Source organism: Crocuta crocuta, unplaced genomic scaffold (genome assembly GCF_008692635.1).
Source record: "Crocuta crocuta isolate KB4526 unplaced genomic scaffold, BGI_CrCroc_1.0 scaffold262, whole genome shotgun sequence".
In the NCBI taxonomy this organism is placed as follows: domain Eukaryota; kingdom Metazoa; phylum Chordata; class Mammalia; order Carnivora; family Hyaenidae; genus Crocuta; species Crocuta crocuta.
Window position 1 is genome coordinate 68,968 of NW_027528869.1, and position 21,906 is coordinate 90,873.

Sequence of the window (21,906 nt, forward strand, 5' to 3'; positions counted from 1 at the left end):
AAAGTCAAACTTCAGACTGTGAAGAATTTGTTGAAGAAAATTTGACCTTCTTTGGCCTTTTGACTACTAGACAATTATTCTTCTCTGGTGACATTTTGGCCTCACCACCCAATGGTTATTAAACTTCAATAGTAGGCAGAATATTTTCCCAATTAGTGTCTGAAATGTCACCACTAGCCAATTATTCCCTTGTGTTTACACTGTCATATCCTTGAAATCCTCATTTGTAATTCTGGGTGTGGGTGACATACTAAACACTAATTCTTTATTGTAACAAGATTGTTTTAATTCTTGAGGAGAAACATGACTCAGTGTCAATGGAGGGAGAAATCAATAAAAGAGATGAAGAGGGGAGGAAAAGTGATGTTGCTCAATCTTAAAGTAATTAATTTTGAAATTTTTGCAGACTTGGTTTTACGCATGTGCATGCTTTCCAGTGCTTTTTAGCACACTGTACCACTAGAGAGTATGAGTTTTAGCAACGTCAGTACTACAATTGTTCTTACTGATAACTTGGATCGATGTTTTTATCTGGGTGTTTATTGACCCCCAAGGAGTGTGGCTACACTTACTTGTATAGGTTGTGTACTGAGCAACATTAAAGGTGCCATTTTTACATGGACTCTAAGTATAATCCTACTTAACAGTGTTCCCCATATGTAGGGCTGGCAGATAGAGCAAATAAAAACAGAGGATGTCCATGCAATATTTGTAACATAATTATTCTAAAAATATATAGTTCATCTCAATTCAAATTTAACTGGGTGGCCTGCATTTGACTCGCTGCCTTACAATATGAGGTGTCTAGAAAATGTGTGGGCACACTTTTGGCTGTCTCAGAGGATACAATTGGCAATTATTGGTCAAGACTACTTATCCTAAATGTCCTGCAATACCTAGGAGGTTCTTACATTATGAAGAATGTTTCTTTTCTGCTTAATTCTTCAAAAGGTAATAGTCTCCTAGGGGGAAAAAACAACTCTGAATTTAATTACTTTATTCTAGAAGTGAGAAAGCTGAATGCTAGATAGCATAAATGATTCACTGATTGAAATTAGTACCAAAACCAAACCAAACCAAAACAAAAAACCCAGCCAACCAACCAAACCCTGTGTTACCTGTGTTATTATTGCCAATGGCCTATAGATGTGAAAAATGCATATGGGAGACAGGTAACAGGTAGGATATGTGGCTACAGAGTCCTACGGCACTCTAGATCTATAGAAACTGGAAACTAATGGGACTTATTGATCAATATTAAGCAGAAAAGCATCACAATCAGATATTTTTAGAAAGGTGACAGTGCAGCATTGTGGAGGAAAAGAAAAGGCAGTAGCCACTTCTGGAGAATATCATCAGCAAGATTCCTTATATGCTCAACATATTGTATTTTCTGAGCATTCCATTCTGCTTTCCCATTAAATCTCTAAAATGGCATTTATGTTCTCTCCCATTCCCTTTATCCCCCTGGCCCTGGTCGGGGGGTAGGTATCCTCCTCGCATCTCCTTTCTCTTCTAACCTCCATTCTTTCTTCCTCTATCAAATGACCCTGCTTTGGAGATCATGTCTGTTGACTCTACTGCTCTCCCCACCCCTCTTGCTGTTGCACTTGTCTACACTTGTCTGTAGGTCACTGACATTCATTTCTTGAACATTTTCCACCCTCGAACAGTATCATTTTCTTCGATAGTTCTTGTCATGATTCACACTTATTTTTATTTATTTTAAAAATAAGTTTTGTGTTTTACTTACTTACTTAGTTATTTATTTATTTTAGAAAGAGTATGTGAGCCAGGGAGAGGAGCAGAGAGAGAGAGTCTTAAGTAGACCCCATGCTGAGCATGGAGCCCAGCACAGGGCTCTATCCCACAACCCTGGGGTCATGACCTGACCCAAAATCAAGAGTTGGACACTCAACCAACTGAGCCACTCAGATGCCCCATTTCATGCTTATTTTAATATTCACACAAATTATCCTTTCCTGTGGTAGACTCTTTGTTTTATTAACTCCTTTCATCTATTGATGTTGTTTTGCATCCTACTCAGTCACTCACTCCTGTTCCCTTGATCTTGTCTTGATCAGTGAAGAAAGCTCTTTCATTATCTTGATTTCTAACCTCATAGTCTACAATCACCATTTTCCTCCTTCCCAGTTCATTCCCTCTGGTTATACAACTCAAACAATCTGTTGACTCTAAGGCCTTTTCATTAGTCATAACTCGTTTCATATTCTCATGTTCCTTCTTGCCTAATTCGGATCCTATGGTTGATACTTATTATAACTCCATTGCATATTTCGTTTACCTCCTTTGGCCCTCTTTCCTTCTATTTTATTATATATCTGTCAAAAATCCCATCTTAGGTTATTCTCTGCCAACTTTGCAACTGTAACAGACCTGCTGAATGTTCCTGGAGAAAAGCACTCAACCACACTTACTGGTCTCGCTGTCACCTCATGTCCACTACCCTTAAGGTGGTGTTTAAGACTTTTCTGGCAATTCTGGGGCATCAGGGTGGCTAAGTCCATTGAGCATGGACTTTGGCTCAGGTCATGATCTTACAGTTTGTGGGTTTGAGCCCTGCGTTGGGCTCTGTGCTGACAGCTTGGAGCCTGGAGCCTGCTTCAGATTCTGTGTCTCCCTCTCTCTCTCTCTCTCTCTCTGGCCCTCCCCTGCTTGCACTCTATCTTTCTCTGTCTCTCAAAAATAAATGTTAAAAATTTTAAAAAGATTTTCTGGCAATTCTATATGTGTCACTAGTTCATTTATTCTTCTACTTACTTATAGTACTATTTAATACCTTATCCTCATTCCTCAAGATGCCTAAACACTTTCCTCCTTTTTCAGTCTTCTCAAGGCTGTCTTCCAGTTGACAGAGGAAATCGAAACAGAAAAGAATTTTCTATAAGCTGCCACCAACACATCTGTCATCTTACTTCATTTCTGCCCTTTCCTCCATTACATGGGTGGACTGTTTGTGCTTTAATCTCAGACTGATTTGGGCACTAAATCTCATGTTCTTTTCTCTACTCAAGGTCAACACTTTGGCCTATGGCTAAGTTCTCATTTCTTTCATCATCAATTTTTACTTCTTTGATAGATCTTCCTACTAGCATATATATATATATGCTATAACTTATTTCAATAAACAAAATTTCTTGATCTACATTTCCCTGCACACTATCTTATTCCTGTTCATCTTTAGAGCAAAGACCCTGAAAGGATAATTTTCTATTTTTTTTAAATTTTTATTTCTAGGAGAGAGAGAGAGACAGCGTGAGCAGGGGAGGGTCAGAGAGAGAGGGAGTCACAGACTCTGAAACAGGTCCCAGGCTCTGAGCTGGCAGTCACCACAGAGGCCGACGCGGGGCTCGAACCCACAAACCACGAGATCATGACCTAAGCGAAAGTCGGACGCTTAACCGACTAAGCTACCCAGGCGCCCCAGATAATTTTCTATTTTTACCCCAAATTCCTCTCTTCATATTCTCTTTTGAACCTCTTCTTTTTTTTTTTTTAGGTTTATTTATTTTTGAGAAAGACAGAGAGAGAGAGAAAGAGAGAGAGAGAGAGAGAGCAGGAGTTGGGGAAGGCAGAGAGAGGATGCAGAGAGAGGATACAGAAGATCCCAAAAGAGAAATCTGGGCTGACAGCCCAGAGCCTGATGTGGAGCTTGAATTCACAAACCATGAAATCATGACCTGAGGGAACGTCAGGAGTCAGACATTTAACCAACTGAGTCACCCAGGCGCCTCTCTTTTGAACCTATTCTAATCAGAGTTTTGTTTCTAACACTCCCATCAAACTGTCCTTGTTAAATTCACCACTAATACCCATTTTGCTAGATCCAGTGGTAAATTCTCAATTTTTGACCTGCCAGTAGTATTTGAGACAGCTGATTTTTCTCTCTTTGAAATGAATTTTCTCTTGGATTCCAGGCATAGGATACTTCTGGTCTCCAACAGGTTGCTTTTTTCTCAACCTCTCTTGTTGATTCTCTCCCATCTTCTTAAACTTTAAACTAGGTGCCCTGCAAGATATATTCCTCAGATCTCTTCTCTTTTATATTTACATTTCACCCTAAGTAATCTCATCTAGTCTCATGGCTTTGAAAACCAATTATTTGCTGACAACTCCAATATTTTTATTTCCAGCCTTTCTTTCCCTCTCAACTTTCCACTTGACATCTCTGATTAGAAATTCCGTATGGAACTCAAACCTAGTGTATTTTGATCTAAACTCCTGTAGGCTCCCACTCGCCACTGCTCCCTCTTCAGTTTTCTCCATCACAGCAAATAATCAATATAACTTGTATGGCACTAATGGTGGGTTAGTGGCTGGCACTTATTCTGGTCAGTGTCTTTGCCCTAACATTTATTAAATATTTGGAGTATCCCTCTCTCCTATATGGAACATTATATATTTGGTGAATAAATCAATAAAAGTTTGGGTTTCTTTCAGGGGCTCTAAAGTTACTGGTCTTTGATATATCAATGTTTCAGGACAATGCATTAGGCTATACTAAATGCTTTATGAGACTATATATATATATATATATATAGTGTTTACCAGAGTNTTTTTAAATGTCTAATAATGCACTTTAAAGTTAGAAATGCAGTCAATAAAAAGCAAATTTGAAAGACAATTGAACAATTTAAAATTAAAATCTGCATCAGCTTATTTTTGTTAAGTTCAGAGCTCTTATTAATATGTTGTTTACCAATTATATTATGAAGCCATTTGCAATTTAAAATGATTGATTTTTGAGAAAGCTGATCAATTCAAAGTTGCTCAAAACTTATGTTTTTCTTATATGAACAAAGACTACTGAGAGCTAAAGTATTTGCAAAGATCAGAAGTAATGTAGAGATCAATTTTTTCTTTCTTTAAAATAACACATTAAGAATTCCCATTTATTAACTGGCCATCCAACATCTAGAATTGGCTGTAAGATTTAGTTTCAGTGAGTTAAAACAATAAGCTAAATCTATCTCTCTCAAACACTGTGAAAGGCTATAAGAATGTGAATTTAAAAATGAATTCCCGGAAGAGTTTTAAATCAAAGTTGAACAGTAATTGTATTTTATTGCCTTTTTCATAAAGCAGCTTGTCAGAATGTCCAGTCTTTAATGTAGTTCAACCCACTATGTTAGTACTGGAGTTACATAGAAGAATGTCACTATGAAGAACGGTGAACTTCTAAAGAATCTTTTATAATTCTGATTCTAAAATGTCATCAGTACTTCACTAGACTCTGAAAAATAATCTTGGTTTTACTGATGGTACATATGTGACATTCATCTGCCTGCAACGTCATCCCAGCCAGCTCCAAATAGGAAAAGAGCAATGTAGTGACAAATGTAGTAATTAACATCTGGGTTTAGCAACGAGGGAACAAGAAACATATGTTCTCTATTAAGATAGGATTTACCCATTTGGATTTATTTTGACATTGGATTTCTGCTTAAAATAATAACATTGCCTACACCACAAGTGATATTATTCCTTATTTTAAAAGGCTTTTAGAAATGAGCAGCAATACTGCTAAGAGCTAGAAATTACAATCTATATGACTTTAAAATTTAAAAAAATCAGCAGCTGTTTATATATCTTAGCTGACATCAGATGTGGAACATGTGTGTTTAGGTACTGCAATCATGTGCTACAACTTTTATTTCATGTTTATATATATATATATTTATAAAAACCTTACTTAGTTTGCAACACAATTTCACCAAAACACAGCAAAACTTAAAGCAAAAAGAATTCCTGTTATCACAACTATCATTTGCTTGTGGAATGAACTTACATTGAAGGGAAAAAAGAAGTTTCTATTAGCTTCAGAGAAGAAAGTAAAGCTAAATAGACGAAAGTCAGGTATATGAAGGACGAGGACATCTAAACTGATGCTCCTCAGCTCATTAGAAGAGATGTTGAAGTCGTATATAATTATGGTCTTCATTTATGTCTATTTTCTTTTATCAACAGATTATATAGGTGTGTGTGTGTGTGTGTGTGTGTGTGTGTGTGTGTGAAGGGGGGAAGGAGAGAAACATATAGAGAGACAGAGATGTGGTATCAGAGATATACAGGCATTCCTCTATCTGGGTTGCTCTTGTGTCTTTAGACCAAAGCCCCAAAGATGTCTCTTCCATCTAACTTAACTCTGATACCTGATACTGGACTTTAAAACAGACTTTTCAATCTCATTTCCTTGACAAAAAGCAAGACTGTTTACAATCGTGAATGACCCAAGGAGGGAATATGACAAAATTGACTTAGCAAGAAAGATAGTCCCGTTTTAAATTCAAGCTGCATCTTCTACTCCCTCCCCCTAGCCTTTTTCCATTCAATGTCATGTGTTTCTTTATGTTCATGTCCGTATTTATCACCATATTATAAACTGATTGAGAATAAAGTTTATATGGTATTAGTTGAATCTCTCCAATTTGTTCTCTACAACCAATTTAAAGCTCTTACTCTAGAGTGTTACATATAGTAAGTGCCCAATAAAAACTTAAAAATCTTTACAAAGTTCTATTCAGTGATATAAAATATTTTAGTTGCAAATAAATGTACTAACTGTACATTAATAATAATTGTACAAAGAGAACTAAAAAAGAATATGAGGTTTAGTATATAGGCATAATAGTATTATTTGCATTTCCTACACTGCCATATGTCAAACAGCTATGAAAGAAGAGAAGTATTTTTATAAGGATTTTTCTAGGGCCAGAGATGAGGATTATCCTATTGCAGGAATATTCACTACAATATAAATTTACTTTAAACCTCTCATTTAATTATAAGAGGAACGGAAACTTGCCTATGTATAAAAATTTCCTCCAGCTCATTCATATCACTTAAGATAATTAAAATATTCATGTTACATCCATGACTCTATAGTTTTGGTGATTATGTAGATAACTTTGTGGATATATGAGAAAAGGGAAAAACTGTATCAATAATACAAAACTTAAAAAATTTCAATATAACATGATTTACCTTGAAATTATGCAATTTTTAGGCCAATGATGTTTTATTTAGTTAAAATATGTGTTCATTTCTAGAACATAAACAACTGAACCAGGGAACCACCCACCAACATAGAGAGACACATACAGCTTTCAACACGATTAATCCATTTGAAGATAATTGAAAACTGACCACATTATGCATTATGCACGAAGAACCTGGGTGATTAGACAGGTGATACAGCTTATTAATGCTAATCAGCATCTAATGATATCCCTGTCAAATTGTTATTGTTCTATTACCATATAATCCATATAATGAGTATTATATCTAGACCCATAAAGTTCCTTAGGAATAAGGGGGACAAACGATTACGAAGCTATAGAAGTCTTTATGGGGACACTGGCACTTATCAACATAGACAGACTATTGATAAAGACTGTAAACTATTTAGGGCAGTGGCCTAGTCTGATTCAACTTTGGACTTTCTGGAACAGAATTTCTCAAATCTGGCTGTGCAGTTAAATCCACTTGAGTTCTTAAAAAGCAATACAGATACCTAGATATCAACCTTTACCTAGAAAATCAATATCTCTAAGGATGAGGCCTCGCTTATTTAAAAACATTTTTTTAATGTTTATTTATCTTTGAGAGAAAGAGACAGAGTGTGAGTGGAGGAGGGGCAGAGAGCGAGATGCACACATGGAACTCAAGGCTGTCAGCACAGAGCCCAACACGAGGCTAGAACTAACATACTGCAAGATCATCACCTGAGCCGAAGATGGATGCTTAACGGACTGAGCAGCCCAGGCGCCCCCCAGAGCATACTTTCTAAAACCTCCTCAATTTATTCTGAAAAAATTGATCACAAGGTGCTATTATGGCACCCTTGGCCAGGCAGTATACAATGTAGGAAATTAGTAAATATTTGTTGAATGACTGACATAGTAGTTTTCCAAAATGGCCCTTTTTATGTTAGTGCTCACATTTAATTTTGTTGATATGATTTTTACTAATATAGCACTACTTCATTTATTTTGTAGTATAGAAATGATAAGAAATAAATAGATTTAGGATTTACATCTCAGGAAGTTATTTTAATGCACTCTAAATACTCATTATGCAAAATTCAATTAAATTATTAGGGGAGGTTACTTTAGAAGAAGGCACACCTGTAATATTGGCTTCCTTTTGTATGAGACCCCCTCCTGGGAAGTCCAGTGTGAGAAGATGGCTGACATATTCTCAGTTAGAGTATTTCTAGGATCTGTGATTTTACAATAGTGTCTCATGTTTGATGATATAAATACCTCTTCTTTTTCCTTCTCTGTTTCTTTTTTTCTCCCTCAACTCTTAGACCTTAATTCATCCAGGAGAACAACAATGTGGTGTCTGAAATTTCTTTAGCCTTCCTTTTCCTAAATACTGACCAATAGAGATTAAAAGCAAGAGAAAAACATCTTGTCCTGGGATATCTACAGTAGTACTTTGGTTACCACATTAGCAAATGTGAGTGTGATGAAACCGGGGAGCTCCCTGTGTGGTGCTTTTGTTCATCTGCCTGTGCACAGTGCTGATTGCGATGGGCAGCAATATTCACTAAGTCTTGCTGAGTTTAATTGCCCCTTTGCAAGCCTTCCACACCTGTTAGGTCTGACTCCTTTGCTTTCCCCTCTCCTAAAAGTCCTCTGCTAACATTTCTGTATGACCTCATCCTGCGAGCAGATACATTTAAGGGTTCCCAAATGAAAGCCTGCTGCCACATGAAAAGAGATCTCAATACTTGAGTTATTCACGCTGGGGCCAGAAATCAGAAGCCTCTCCACTTTGCACTTACTTGTCTCAGACTCAATAGGCCAAAGCCTGGCACCTTCAATGGTTACCAGATATTTTGTCAATTATCCTGAAAACGCATAGCCTTTAAAATGGTTTTAGTATAATCAGTAAGGCAGCCTCCAGCGTACAAAGATGATAATCCCAACCACTATCCCCTCAGCATTTTCCCTCATAGACAACTGCCATACCCATGAGGCCCTTGACTATAGCACAAGTTAATGGACATGACCTTCAGAGAATGTTAGAATCAGTAAAGGACATTAAGATGTCAACATTCTAAAAAGAGATGTCTTTTTAGACAATTATACAATTTATATTGAGTATGCAAGTCTAAATTCATGCATATGCAATATATCTACACATAATCAATTATTATAGTATACCTTCACTATTGTTCTAACGCCATTTTCCACAATTATTTCACATCTTTGTTTTTGGTTTCCTCATTACATAGTTCTGTTCTCATGATGAACACAAACTGTTTATTTCTTTGTCTTTGTTCATAACAGACATATAAAAATGTGCTGAGTGGTCTTTCTGAAGGCTACGGTCAAGACCCAGTACACTGGTGATACTCATCCCTTATGAGCATAGCCAGGCAGTGTTCCCGGGTGTGGTACTAGGTAACTAGTGGTGGTACTAGGTAACCAGTGGGATCAGTTTCTGAGCTGGCAGCTAGCAGAATTCCCAAGGTTGTTCTCTAGCTAGCCAGAGCTTCAGGGGGTTCAAATGGGATTATACACTAGGGTGAGGAAAATATCAAAGTTACATTAATTTTTATTTTGTAACATCATTCACATATTCCATTTGTCTACAAATTTTCTTTCTTTCTTTCTTTCTTTCTTTCTTTCTTTCTTTCTTTCTTTCTTTCTTTCTTTCTTTCTTTTTTTCTTTCTTTTCTTTCTTTCTTTCATTTTTGTTAGATTCCAAACACATTCTCTTTATCATGTTTGATCCAGAGGAGAAACTAAGTATGGGAGGTGGGGGAAGGGGCCACCTTGCCTGGGAGTACCCCAGTCTATTTTTCTACAAAATTTAAAACACTTATTACTTATTAGTTTAGTAATTTATATTAAAACACAAATAAATGACATGTTTTGGAGGCATGTGCTAAAGAAACAAACAAAAAACCCACCCAAAAACAACCCAGACTTGTAATATATAAGAATAAATAAGCAGCCACTACTAATACTTTTCAGATGTAAACTTTCAGTCTTTTTAGGTTTTGAAAAGCAATACAAACAATTATCAATATATTGTTAATATATGCTAATGATTTTGTTATTATTCATTTGAAATATCAATTAAATATTGATGAGTTTGTAACTGTGTTATACATGTGTAAAAATTGAATGAATATAGTCATTGAGTTCTTTAAGCTTCAAAACAAGAGAAAATCATAAAACTATAATGAATGCTTCGTCCTTGAAAATCTCTTTGTCTAACACAACTTTCTCCCAATTTCTATTTACTAGCTCCTATTTGCCCTTTACAACAACTTGAATGCCATCGTCTCTGGGATGTCTTCTCTAACTCACTTAGAACTGAGTTTAAGTATCTCTCTGTAAGTGCTCAACCACTTGTCCTTTGATACAAAACAGCATCTCCAGCTGAGAGTCTACCAGCCTGGAAATAATATTGTAGCACAATCTTCTTGAGTTCATATTTGCTAAAAGTCAATAATTTAAGAGGGTACCTGAGTTTCTACTACACTGAAGGCCAAATATCTGACCATATCCAAACTGGAAAAAAAAAAAGGAGGGGGGAGTTGTCTATAGAATGAGGTAATTTTTCTCAAACAATAATGTGGACCAGAACACCCTGGAGGGCTTGTTATAACACAGATTGCTGGGACTCATCTGCAAAATTTCTGATTTTAGGCCCTTGGCTGGCTAAGTTCGTAGAGCATTGACTCTTGATCTCAGGGTTGTGAGTTCAAGCCCCCTGCTGAGTGTAGAGATTACTAAAAATAAATAAGTAAACTAAAAAAAAAAAAATCAATGGCTAAAATGTCTGATTTAGTCTGTCTAGTATGGGGCTGAAAAATTTGCATTTTTATAAGTTCCCAAACAAAGCTAGAACAGTCCAGAAACCATACTTTAAGACCCACTAGTCTTAGAAACTGGTGATAGGAATTCAAAAGTCTTGCCTCTTGCTTCTAACTATATGGAATCTAATGCAGTCATTATTGACATTTCTGTTTTTTTTTTTTTTTTCTAACAGCCTTAGACTCCTAAGATCTGAATTGTGGGATTTTCTTCTTTTAAGTAGGTCTATTCATCATCAAACCATGATATTACCCAACTGGGAGGTATAGCAATAAGCTAACATCCTGAATCAGTAAACCTACAGTTGAGTCAGAATTTTTAATACATTCATTAATATATTGTATTTTTAAATTTCAGTAAGTTTCCCTTGATACACATGATTTACTCTACTATACAGCATATAATTTAAAAAAACTTCAAACCATGACTGGAGAAGTAGTCTCATCTACTGCCTTTCCCAAGCTCCAAGTGGAGAAGAAAGGTTGTTCAATTAACAGCTGAGAAACATAGGACTTTTTGACCCTTTATTAAGTCTCAGTTGTGGGATCTAGTGTAGCCCTGCATAATGCCTGCAATTTACTGAAGCTTAAAATATGTCTACTTATATAGGATGATATTATGTGCATGTTTCTTAGGTCAGGGTATAACCCAAGTACTGCTGACATTTAAGTAAAACTACAGAGTCCAGGAATTGCCTGTTAATGTCTGAATCAAGGCTGCACTAAGTGGGGCAGGAAGGAGAGGAGAAATGGAGCATTCTCAAACTTTTAATCAAGAAACCAATATTAGGACCAGTATAAATGCTTCTGTTATTCACTCACGACTCCATCAACAATGGGCATTTTGTTAATTAGCATACTGAATGTCAGAGATTAGATTTTTTTAAATAAAAATGGTAGCTTGCCGGCTAGAATGATTAATATTAGAAATGGGCTCTCATTGGTGACACTAAAGTTATTCCAGATATGTGGCTTACTTAAAAATATTCCATCAATGGTTTCCAGTTTTGCATTTTTAAAAGGCAAAAAGCCCCTCACAAACAACTGTTAATAGGCTGGCATCCTCTACCCTTAGGGATAATGTTGTAATTTTTTTAATGTTTATTTATTTTTGAAAGCGATAGAGTACAAGCAAGAGACGGGCAGAGAGAGAGGGAAACACAGACCTGGAAGTAGGCTCCAGGCTCTGAACTGTCAGCACAGAGCTCAATGTGAACTGTCAGCACAGAGCTCGAACTCACAAACTATGAGATCATGACCTGAGCCGAACTCAGACGTTTAACGGACTGAGCCACCCAGGTCCCCCAAAGATAATGTTTTAGATAAATCCCTAAAGGGTCCTACGTCTGTCTTAGAACTCTGAGGGATTCTGTTAGTTTAGTACTTGTCTTAAAATTTAGCATTTATCTCATAGAAACCTGTCATTCAAATGGTGATAGGAACACCTAATAGTAAAGACAGTTAATGCCCCTTTGAACATTTGGAAGGAGTTGTAACATCTCTGTGCATGTATAGCTTTTATGCTTATCTGTGTGTGTATGGTATGGGGTATCTTAAGAATACTTTTTTTGACCCATATAAGAGAATGGAAAAAAATTGGGGTCTGGTATTTCTTTTTAATTTTCCAGGCTATTCTCAGAATCATTGGTGAGTTAATCAAACAGCTTACCAAGAAATCCTTAAATATTTTTTAAGATTGGAAATGTCAATAAACGTACATATATATAATATAGTAACTTATGAGAGAAAAGGTATATTTGAGCATAGGATGAGGGTGAGAAGGCAGAATGACAGATATCTCTGAAAGCTGAGGGGTAGTGTGGGTGATAATTGCAGTTCTAGAATCCTATTTTTGATGATAGTAGATTAAGCCATTTAGTGCACACCTCCTGCTGAGGATAATTGGATTCCTGCACAATTTGTTTTTTAAACTTTGCTTGAAAGCATCAGAGAGCAAACAAGACAGTAAAGAAGTACAAGACTAGGGTGTGGGGGAAGGATCTGGAGATGTGAACTTGGGTTTGACACTATTTTTCTTTTGTGGTTATATATTGATATGGGTTGGAGCAGGAAGGGCTGAGAGCTTGAGCAGTAAGGAAATAAGAGGAATCCAGAGCTGCCAAGTAGGCTTTCGGTGAATCTGCCTCATTTTGGACTTAGATCCAAAATGGCTACATCTAAGGAACAAAAGATGAATCAGAAATAGGCCCTCATAAAGGCTACAGTTTGGTTTTGAAAAATCTGAATCCCTGCTATTGAATTTCAGCAATCCTAGATTGTTAATGTTCTCAGATATTCTAATTCTCTATGCTCAGATAACAGCAACATAGGCCTCCATTTATTTCTTCAAATGACATTGCTGTACAATATCTGGTCACAATAAAAAGGAAAATAACCAGCCTTACAGAGGAACAAGACTGGATGATTAAAGACCAGTAGAAATACTAGACAATAGATATATACATGCAGTGGGCCCCAATGTTGAAGTTTTTAGAAAGATTTAAAAATAACTATGTTTATTATTTTCAAAGAAATAATAAAAAGGGCAGGTTTTCTGCAAAGAAAAGAAACAAACAAACAAAAAAGAAATTCTAAAACTGAAAAATATATTAATTGAAATTAAGAGTTCAAAGGATGGATTTAACAGTATATTAAACTTAGATAAGTAGGGGCTCCTGGGTGACTCAGTCGATTAAGCGTCTGACTCTTGATTTCAGCTCAGGTCATGATCTCATAGTCGTGAGATCGAGCCCCGCATCGGGCTCAGTGCTGAGTGTGGAACCTGCTTGAGATTCTCTCTCTCTCTTTCTCTGCCCCTCCTCCACTCGTGGTCTTTCTCTCTCTCTGTCTCTCTCTCCCTCAAAATAAATAAATAAACTTTAAAAAACCCCTTAAAACCACAGGTAAGTAGAGAATAGGTAACTCAGAAGATAAGTCAGAAGAAACTATTGAGAATACATTAGGAGAACAAAAGGAGAAAAAAGACAGGAGTAGATTTAGGAGGCATGAGGAGATTAACATATGTGATTGTAGTTTCAGGAAAAGGGAGAGAGGAAAAAAATAGTAATAATATTTGAAGCAATAATGGCAGAAATGTCCAAAACTGGTGAAGGACATCAGGGAACAAATTTAGGAAGTGCTCATAAGCATAGCAAATAGAAACAAAGTTGTATCTGAGAAATTAAATTCAAACGTGAAAAACAAATGTAAAAAGAAAAATATTAAAAGGAGATAAAAAATAAAGAAAAAATAGTTTCAAAGAAGCAACAAAATTATAACAGGTGGATTTGAAAGAGAATCACTGGATGTTAAAAGACAATGAACTGATAACATTAAAGATTTTAAAATAAAATCATTGCTATCTATCCAAATACCATAGTCAGCTAAAATATCTTCTGAGAATGAAGACAAAATGAAAACTTTCAGACAAATATATTTTTAGAAATTTTTCAACCAGCAAATTCATATTAAAGGAAATAATAAAATGTGTTCTTCAGGTAGAGGTTAAATAATCCCCGATATAAAGTCAGAGTTACAGAAGCAACGAAGATGACATATGTGGGCAATATTAAAAAGATATTATGTAAAACAGCAAGTGCTTATTAATTTTATGGAATAATGATATAGAGGTATATTTATTAGTATAGCATGTAAAACTCAAGTGTGTTAAACAGACTTAATCCTTAGTCTCAGGGAAAATCATAATGAACATTTATATTTTAGAAGAATGATAAAGAAAATATAATACTGTATATAAAAACTTGTGGGGTCAATTAAGTATTAATTNATTTATTTTATATTATTATTATTTAAAAATTTTTTAATGTTTAGTTTTGAGAGAGAGAGAGAGAGACAGAGTGCAAACAGCAGAGGGGCAGAGAGAGACACACACACAGAAGCCAAAGCAGGCTCCAGGCTCTGAGCTGTCAGCACAGAGTATGATACAGGGCTCGAACCCATGAACTGTGAGATCATGACCTGAGCTGAAGTTGGATGCTTAACTGACTGACCTGCCCAGGCACCCCTAGAATTTTCAATGTGTAAATGAGGACAGGGTGAAAAAAAAAACAACAGGTAACTATCTGAGAATGTAATATATAGAGCAACAAATTATAACCAAAGGAAGAACAAGAAAGGAAATAATAAACATCAAACATAAATAAAATAGAAAGATAATACAATAAAGGGTCCATAAATCCTACATTTCATCCTTTGCAAAGATTTGTAAAATTCATAATCCTCCAGCAAGACTGATTAGAAAATGACATATGCAAGGACTAAAGAGTAGACATCTTTTCAGAGCCAATTAATGTTAAAAAGATGGTGAGAAGATGCTCTGAATAATTTCATGCCAATAAATAAGGACAAATTTCTAGAGAACTATAACTTAGACCCAGAAAGAAATAGAAAATGTGAATTGTCCTATAACTATTAAATAAATTGAACCTCCAGACTTACATAGCTTTCCTAATTAAAGAAATAGAACCAATTTTATACAAATTCTTCCAGAGAAAAGGAGAAAAGCAGGAAGTCTTTGCAACTGATATTATGTGGCCAGCATATTCTCCATTCTAACCTGTTAAGGATATTATAAGATAGAACATCTTTGGTCTTTGTCATAAACAAAGGTGGCAAAAAATGCTAAAGAAAATGTTATATCAAATTCAGCAATACATAAAAAGGACCACGTAGAGTGCTTCCTAGGAATGCAAATTTGTTTAAAATTAGAAAATCCATCAGTGTAATTCATTGCACCAATGGAATAAAGGAGAGAAACAACTGATCCTCTCAAAAGATTCAGAAAAAAATTGATAAATTCAATATTCTTTATTATAAAAACCCTTTTTTACAACAGAAGGAAACTTTCTTATAGTAATAGAGGGTATCTGCAAAAACTTGTGTACTTAATGGGGAACTTTAGATCTGAATTCGGGGATAGCACAAGCATGTCTGCCACCACCACTTGGAGGCCCTCGAGAGTACAAAATATCCAGAAAAAAGACAGATATGAATATTGGGGGGAAAAAAACTCTTGTTATTTGCAGGCAATATTATTGTAAGTAGAATATTTGAAAATACAGATAAGTTATTAGAATTAGAAGTGAGTTAGTAAGGTTGTTGAGAAAAATGTCATTATACAAAATCAGTTGTATCTATAGACTGTAAAAAAAAATTTTTTTTAAAAGGTACCATACCAAGTAAAATAAAGTATTTTTAAGATAGTATAGATAAACTACTATGAGAAAAAAAATGTTTTAAAGATTTAAATAGGTACCTGATAATGGATTGGAAGATATTAAGATACATTTCTGACTAAAATCCCAGTTGGCTTTTGCATAGTATTGACAAGAAAAATTTAAAATTTACATGAAAATGCAAAAGTACAAGAAGAGTCAAACTATTGTTTATGAATAAGGGTAAAATAGGAGAAGTCACTCTGTTAGATGTCAAGATTTAGTATAAAGCTACAGAAATTAAGACTGTTGGCACAGGGTAGACAAAAAAATCCCTGGCATAAAATATAGAGCCCTGAAGTAGACACATACCTACATGGATATTTTAAATCATCACAAAGGTATCACAGCAGAGTAGTGAGAAAAGGAAAGTACTTTAAATAGTGTTGGAACAATGAAAAATCTACATAGAAAAAAATAGGAATGACTCATATCATGCACTAAAGTCAATTCTAGACCAATTATAAGTTTAAATGTGAAATGCAAAACAGTAAAGCTTCTAGAAGCCAGTATTCTATATTGTCTTTATGACAGTGAGATAGGACATGTTCTAATATTCTAGGAAAATATCAATGTATTTTATGATATTAAAAATAAGCATTTCTGTTTATCAGAAGACATGATAAAGAGAACAAGAGGACAAAACATAGAGTGGAAGAAAAATCATTATGACATATTTAATTAACAAAGGACTTTTATCCACAATATATGAAAAATACTATAAATTAATAAAAGAATGTCATATAATTTAATAGAATAGGGGCAAGAGACATGAGCTGGCATTGCATCAAAGAGGATATCCAAATGACCAAACAACATATGAAGAGGTGCTCCGTCTCATTAGTAGTTAGGAAAATTCAAACTAAAATGCAATGAGAAGCATACTCACCAAAATGGGCAACATTAGAAATACTGGCAATACCAAGTATAGAAAAGGTAGTGGAAAATGGGAACTCTTATTCATTGCAAATAGGACAGTAAATTGGTCATTGCCTATAATGCTGAAGATAAGCGTATATTAAAATCCAGAAATTCTATTCGTAGGTGAATGACCTACCCATGTGCATTAAGAGACATACAAATAGTAGAATGTTCATAGCAGTATTATTTGTAATAATTTCAACTTGGAAATATTCCAAATGCCTCTGTAGAGAGGAATCTACAAACTGCCATATATTCATGTCAGAGAATACCATATAACAATGAAAATACATGTACCTTAGAGATAGCCTATCCCTGCACTGTTGGTTTAAACGGTCATTTTCTCATTGTCTCCCAGTTCTGAGGGTTGGCTGAACTCCCCTAGGGTGTCCTTGCTTGTCTCTAATAAACAGTCATTTGGTGGGGCGCCTGGGTGGCTCAGTCGGTTAAGCGTCCGACTTCAGCTCAGGTCATGATCTTGCGCTTCGTGGGTTCGAGCCTTGGTCTGGCTCAGTGCTGACAGCTCAGAGCCTGGAGCCTGCTTCAGATTCTGTTTCTCCCTCTCTCTCTCCCTCCCCTGCTCGTGCTCTGTCTCCCTCTCTCTCTCTCAAAAATAATATAAACATTAAAAAAAATTTTAAAGTCATTTGGTGACTGGTGCTGGACATCATCTACTCAAAATACTGTGACGTTGAAGCTAACTAAAGGCTAGAACCTCAACTGGGCATCAGCAGAGCTGCTCCCTGGACATCTCTCTATTTGATCTCTCCGTATTGTTTCTCCACCTGGCTGACTCCAGGGAGCTCAATTTCTTATATGGCAGCTGAAGGTTCCTATAGTGAATATCCTGAGTGAAATTGGCAGGGACTAGGTGTTTTTTTCTAATGTAGACTTTTTTTCTTCTGTAGACTTTTCTGGATACATGTTATACAATTTGAAACGCTAAAAACTAAAAGAACATAGTTCCAGTCCAGTAAGGAGGGCCAGGATCTCTCAGAGTGCTGAGGAACGTTTTTACACTATCTTCTTCTTGTTTTTACACTATCCTCTAAGCCTTAGCTTTAGCTGTTCGCAACCTGTCCCCAACTTCCTTGCTGGTTAAGTTTCCTTTCACAGCGACCTCACAAGAATGGTGAAAGCCAACTGAATTGTGTTCTTGCACTTTTTTCATGTATCTCTGTGATAGAATTATGGCCCTCCAAAGATGTCCACATTCTAATCCCTAGAACCTTTGAAATATGTTACCTTACGTGGCAAAAGGGGCTTTGCAGATACAATTAAATTAAGAATCTTGAAACATTGAGATTTTTCTGGATTATCCAGGTGGGCCCAGTGTCAACACAAGGAGAGTCAGAGCAAGAGCCAGAGAAAGAGATGTGAGGACAGGAGCAGATGTCAGAGTGTGCAATTCCTTGAAAGGGCACAAGCCAAGGGATGCAGGAAATCTCTAGAAATTGAGAAGGCAAGGAAATGAATTTTCTTCCTACTATTTCCAGAAAGAACCAGTCTACCAACACCTTGGGTTTAGTTCCTTAAGACCCATTTTCAGAATTCTGACCTTCCAAACGGAAAAATAATAGATTTATGTTGTTTTAAACACCCAAATTTGTGGTAATTTGTCACAGGAGCAATAGAATCTAATGATATCCTTTTTTAAAAAACTTATGACCATTCCTATATTGTTTGGTTTTACTTGAAACGCTTCTCTGAACCAAATCTTTTAAAAATCCTACCCGGTATTAAAGACCCAGTTCAGATGCTCTATTCTCCTTGAGAACTTCTTACCATCAGAGTCAGAAATAATTCTTAATCCCCTAAAACACTAAGGTCCTTACAAGCACTGAGAGTCCATTAATCATAGTATTACTTCAGGTTATTTGAGGTCAAGATGCTATATACCTCTTTTGGTGATCCAGTGTTCTGTTCAGGAATTATATACATATTAATCATTCACTCATTTGTTGAATGGATATAGGAGTAAAAGAAGGTTATCACAAGGTATTTAAAAACATTTCTAGTAATAATGCATAAAATAGTTGATATTTATATTAAAAAAATAAAGTAAGTTGTAACATACATTTGCAACTTTATATGATCCATTTAATATCTGTTCCATGTAATGATTTAGATCTCTGAATCGTTTGTGGTCTGAATTTGTAAAAGGTAAGTGCCACCAGTGAGGAAACCTGTTTAAAACATAAATAAAAGAAAGAAAGAAAGAAAGAAAGAAGTGTATCTTTATTATTTTGAAATCTCTCTCTGTATCTTAGGGTTGTTCATAAAGTTATAGCTGCGTCAGGTGGAGGGGCCAAAGAAAACATTAAAAAATAAAACATAGAACACATGATTAATCCTGAAAGTTTCATTAACATGATTGTGGTGCTATTTTAACTTACATTAATGCTAATTTAATTTAACCTATTAAACTAATATATATGTTCCTTCTTACTGTATTTATGGAAGACCACACATTTTGTCTTTTAAATACACGTGGAGCCTTCATAAATACTTTCTTAAATTAATGATGCATAATTTTTCAAAAAGGTCAGATTGTATTGTTTCTTCTGAGTTCATTAGAGATATTTCTACATTAACAAAATTAAACATTTTATCAAGTGACATATGTTTCCATCTGGTCTTAGTCTTTTGGAACAAAGTATCATTTTCCTCAAGAGTCTGACTTGCAGAATTTCCTCTGCACTCCCTGAAGGAAGTTTCATTTTAATGGGTTAGATGGGATTAAGACCAATTACTGAGTGGAATGACCTGTTAATAGTTAGCATTGGGTGACATATTTTTCTGGCTAAATACATCTTTTTAGGAACTATCTAGCAGCTTGCTCGGACTGCAGTCTTGCTGCTGCCTTCTTCATACTTTTGCTTCTTTCGTACAGATACCAATTTAAATACCATCGCCGGGTAGTAGTTGTTGAACAAGGCATAATCCTAACTAAATAAAGCTGAGAAATCAAGAAGAGATATATGGAGAGAGATTATTAACATTTTTAAGGTTTTACAAGTTATGCTAAATGTAGTGGACAGATAAAAGCGTAGAACAGAGAAGTTCTAGAAACCAAAAAAAGGGCAGCCATTTAACAATGATTAACATTTTAAATCATTAATTAGTAGAGTACAATGGCAGCCACTGATGTTGAATTTAATATTTGCAGTCAAACTTTTTTTTTTTTTGCCAGCACCTCCTTTTCTGTTATTTTATCAGATGGTGTTCAGTAATTCTTAAGGTCAGTGTTGCTTTTATGTTTCCACAATGACACTCCTTTCCTCTCAGTCTCTTGAACATATCCTTACTCTAATTTGTTGACTTTCTACTGTTCAAAGCATCTGTATTTCAAAATTTCTGTAATGTCTGCAAGTAGTGAACTATTCACTCTTCAATATTGCCCCGTATCTCTCCATTCATTGGTAACTTTGCCTAGATTTGTCATTTGGAAAGCGACTAAATCCTGAAAGCCTAGTAAAAGTCCACATTTACAAAGTATGTCAGGTCAGATATGGACATCACATCATTAAAGGACCATTTACTTAACAAAAATCTCAGTGTAGATAAAATAACATTTGACTTACCTAAGTGCCAATACAATTTCTGGCAAGTTCTTCTTTTTAAAGTCAAGATGCTCCTTTTGTATACATTGAAATCTATGACCTAAATTTGGCTAGTTCTAAGTGATGAATTTTAGAAGGTTTATTTGAACAGAAGTAGTTTTCAGTTATATCTTAATTTGTTTATACTTAAATATTTTTAAAATGATAACATGAACAAAAACAATGGTTTTGAAGATTGTTTGAAAATGAACATAATGACAAATTAGATTTAGATAATCCGAGTCAAAGTTAACCATTAATAACAAAACTGAGTTGGTATTAGTAAATTTTACTTATATGCTAAGTTATAGTAATTAATTTTTTTCTGGTATGGAAAATAAATACATCAGAGATTTTTATTGCAGTTATTTGTTGAAAGAGTAGATATATCCACTTTAGTTCTACATTTTCAATGTCAATTTTATTTTTATAGAAAAAAACCCAAAAGATTAAATTTAAAAACAGGCAAATAAAACAATATTCCTGGTAATTGATGAAAAAATGAAATCACTTCTGAATTTTTCTGTCTATGAAATCAATGTCTAGAGGCAAACAGAGAAATTGCAAACCTTGTTCTGTTTTATGAGACAAAGGTTCTTTACTCTGGGAGCCATCCAGACTCTGCTGGGATAGGCTCAATGGCATTGGAGTCAGAACGCTGCATTGCTCACAAATAGAAAATCCCATAACCATAATTTTTCCTTATGTTCAAGGACAAGAACCGCAGGCAAAACACAGGGGAGGAAGTGCCTTACTCTGGTAGAGTCGATGATGCAAACTGCTTCTGAAGTTGGCCGTGAAGTTTCGAAAACTGGTCAAATGATTTTTCTGTCAGGCTCATTTCATTGTTACCATGTGTCACCTGGATTAGATACAGCTGCAGAAAATAAATAGAAATCAAAAGGTGGCATTATCAACCAGTGATACATTTTCAAAGCTGGTTTCATGTCAGCTAAACAAAGCAAGAACTTTTCCACAAAGAGTCATCACAAGAGCAAAATGATGCAATTTGTAAAGGCAAAAATTACCTATAAACACAGTATATAAAGATATCATAATCTTATGTGCTGGGAACAGACTGCCTAATTTCTGCTCTTTTTTTCATCCAGACACTTTAATTAGCTCTTGATTTATGGTCTACTACGGGCAGGAACTGTTCTCTTTGATGGTTCTCTACTAATAGCTCTGGTTGTTATGATTTCTCCTTAGAACATCCTCCTTAATGGCACTTCTGCTCAAACTGTAACTGATTTTTCATTTGCATATTTTAAAAAAATCATGATATAAGGAA

General features: G+C 35.3%; 1 protein-coding gene across 2 annotated transcripts in view; it reads right to left on the minus strand.

Moving 5' to 3' along the window:
* Window positions 1-21,906, minus strand: part of PIK3C2G (phosphatidylinositol-4-phosphate 3-kinase catalytic subunit type 2 gamma) — a 326,049-nt gene that overhangs the window by 46,672 nt on the left and 257,471 nt on the right. For both annotated transcript variants that reach the window (XM_077756378.1, XM_077756377.1), the window contains 2 exons: window positions 21,371-21,492; window positions 19,091-19,199 (listed from right to left, as the gene is read on the minus strand). In XM_077756378.1, the coding sequence (XP_077612504.1) occupies window positions 19,091-19,199; window positions 21,371-21,492 (231 nt within the window). The remainder of the gene's footprint in view (window positions 1-19,090; window positions 19,200-21,370; window positions 21,493-21,906) is intronic.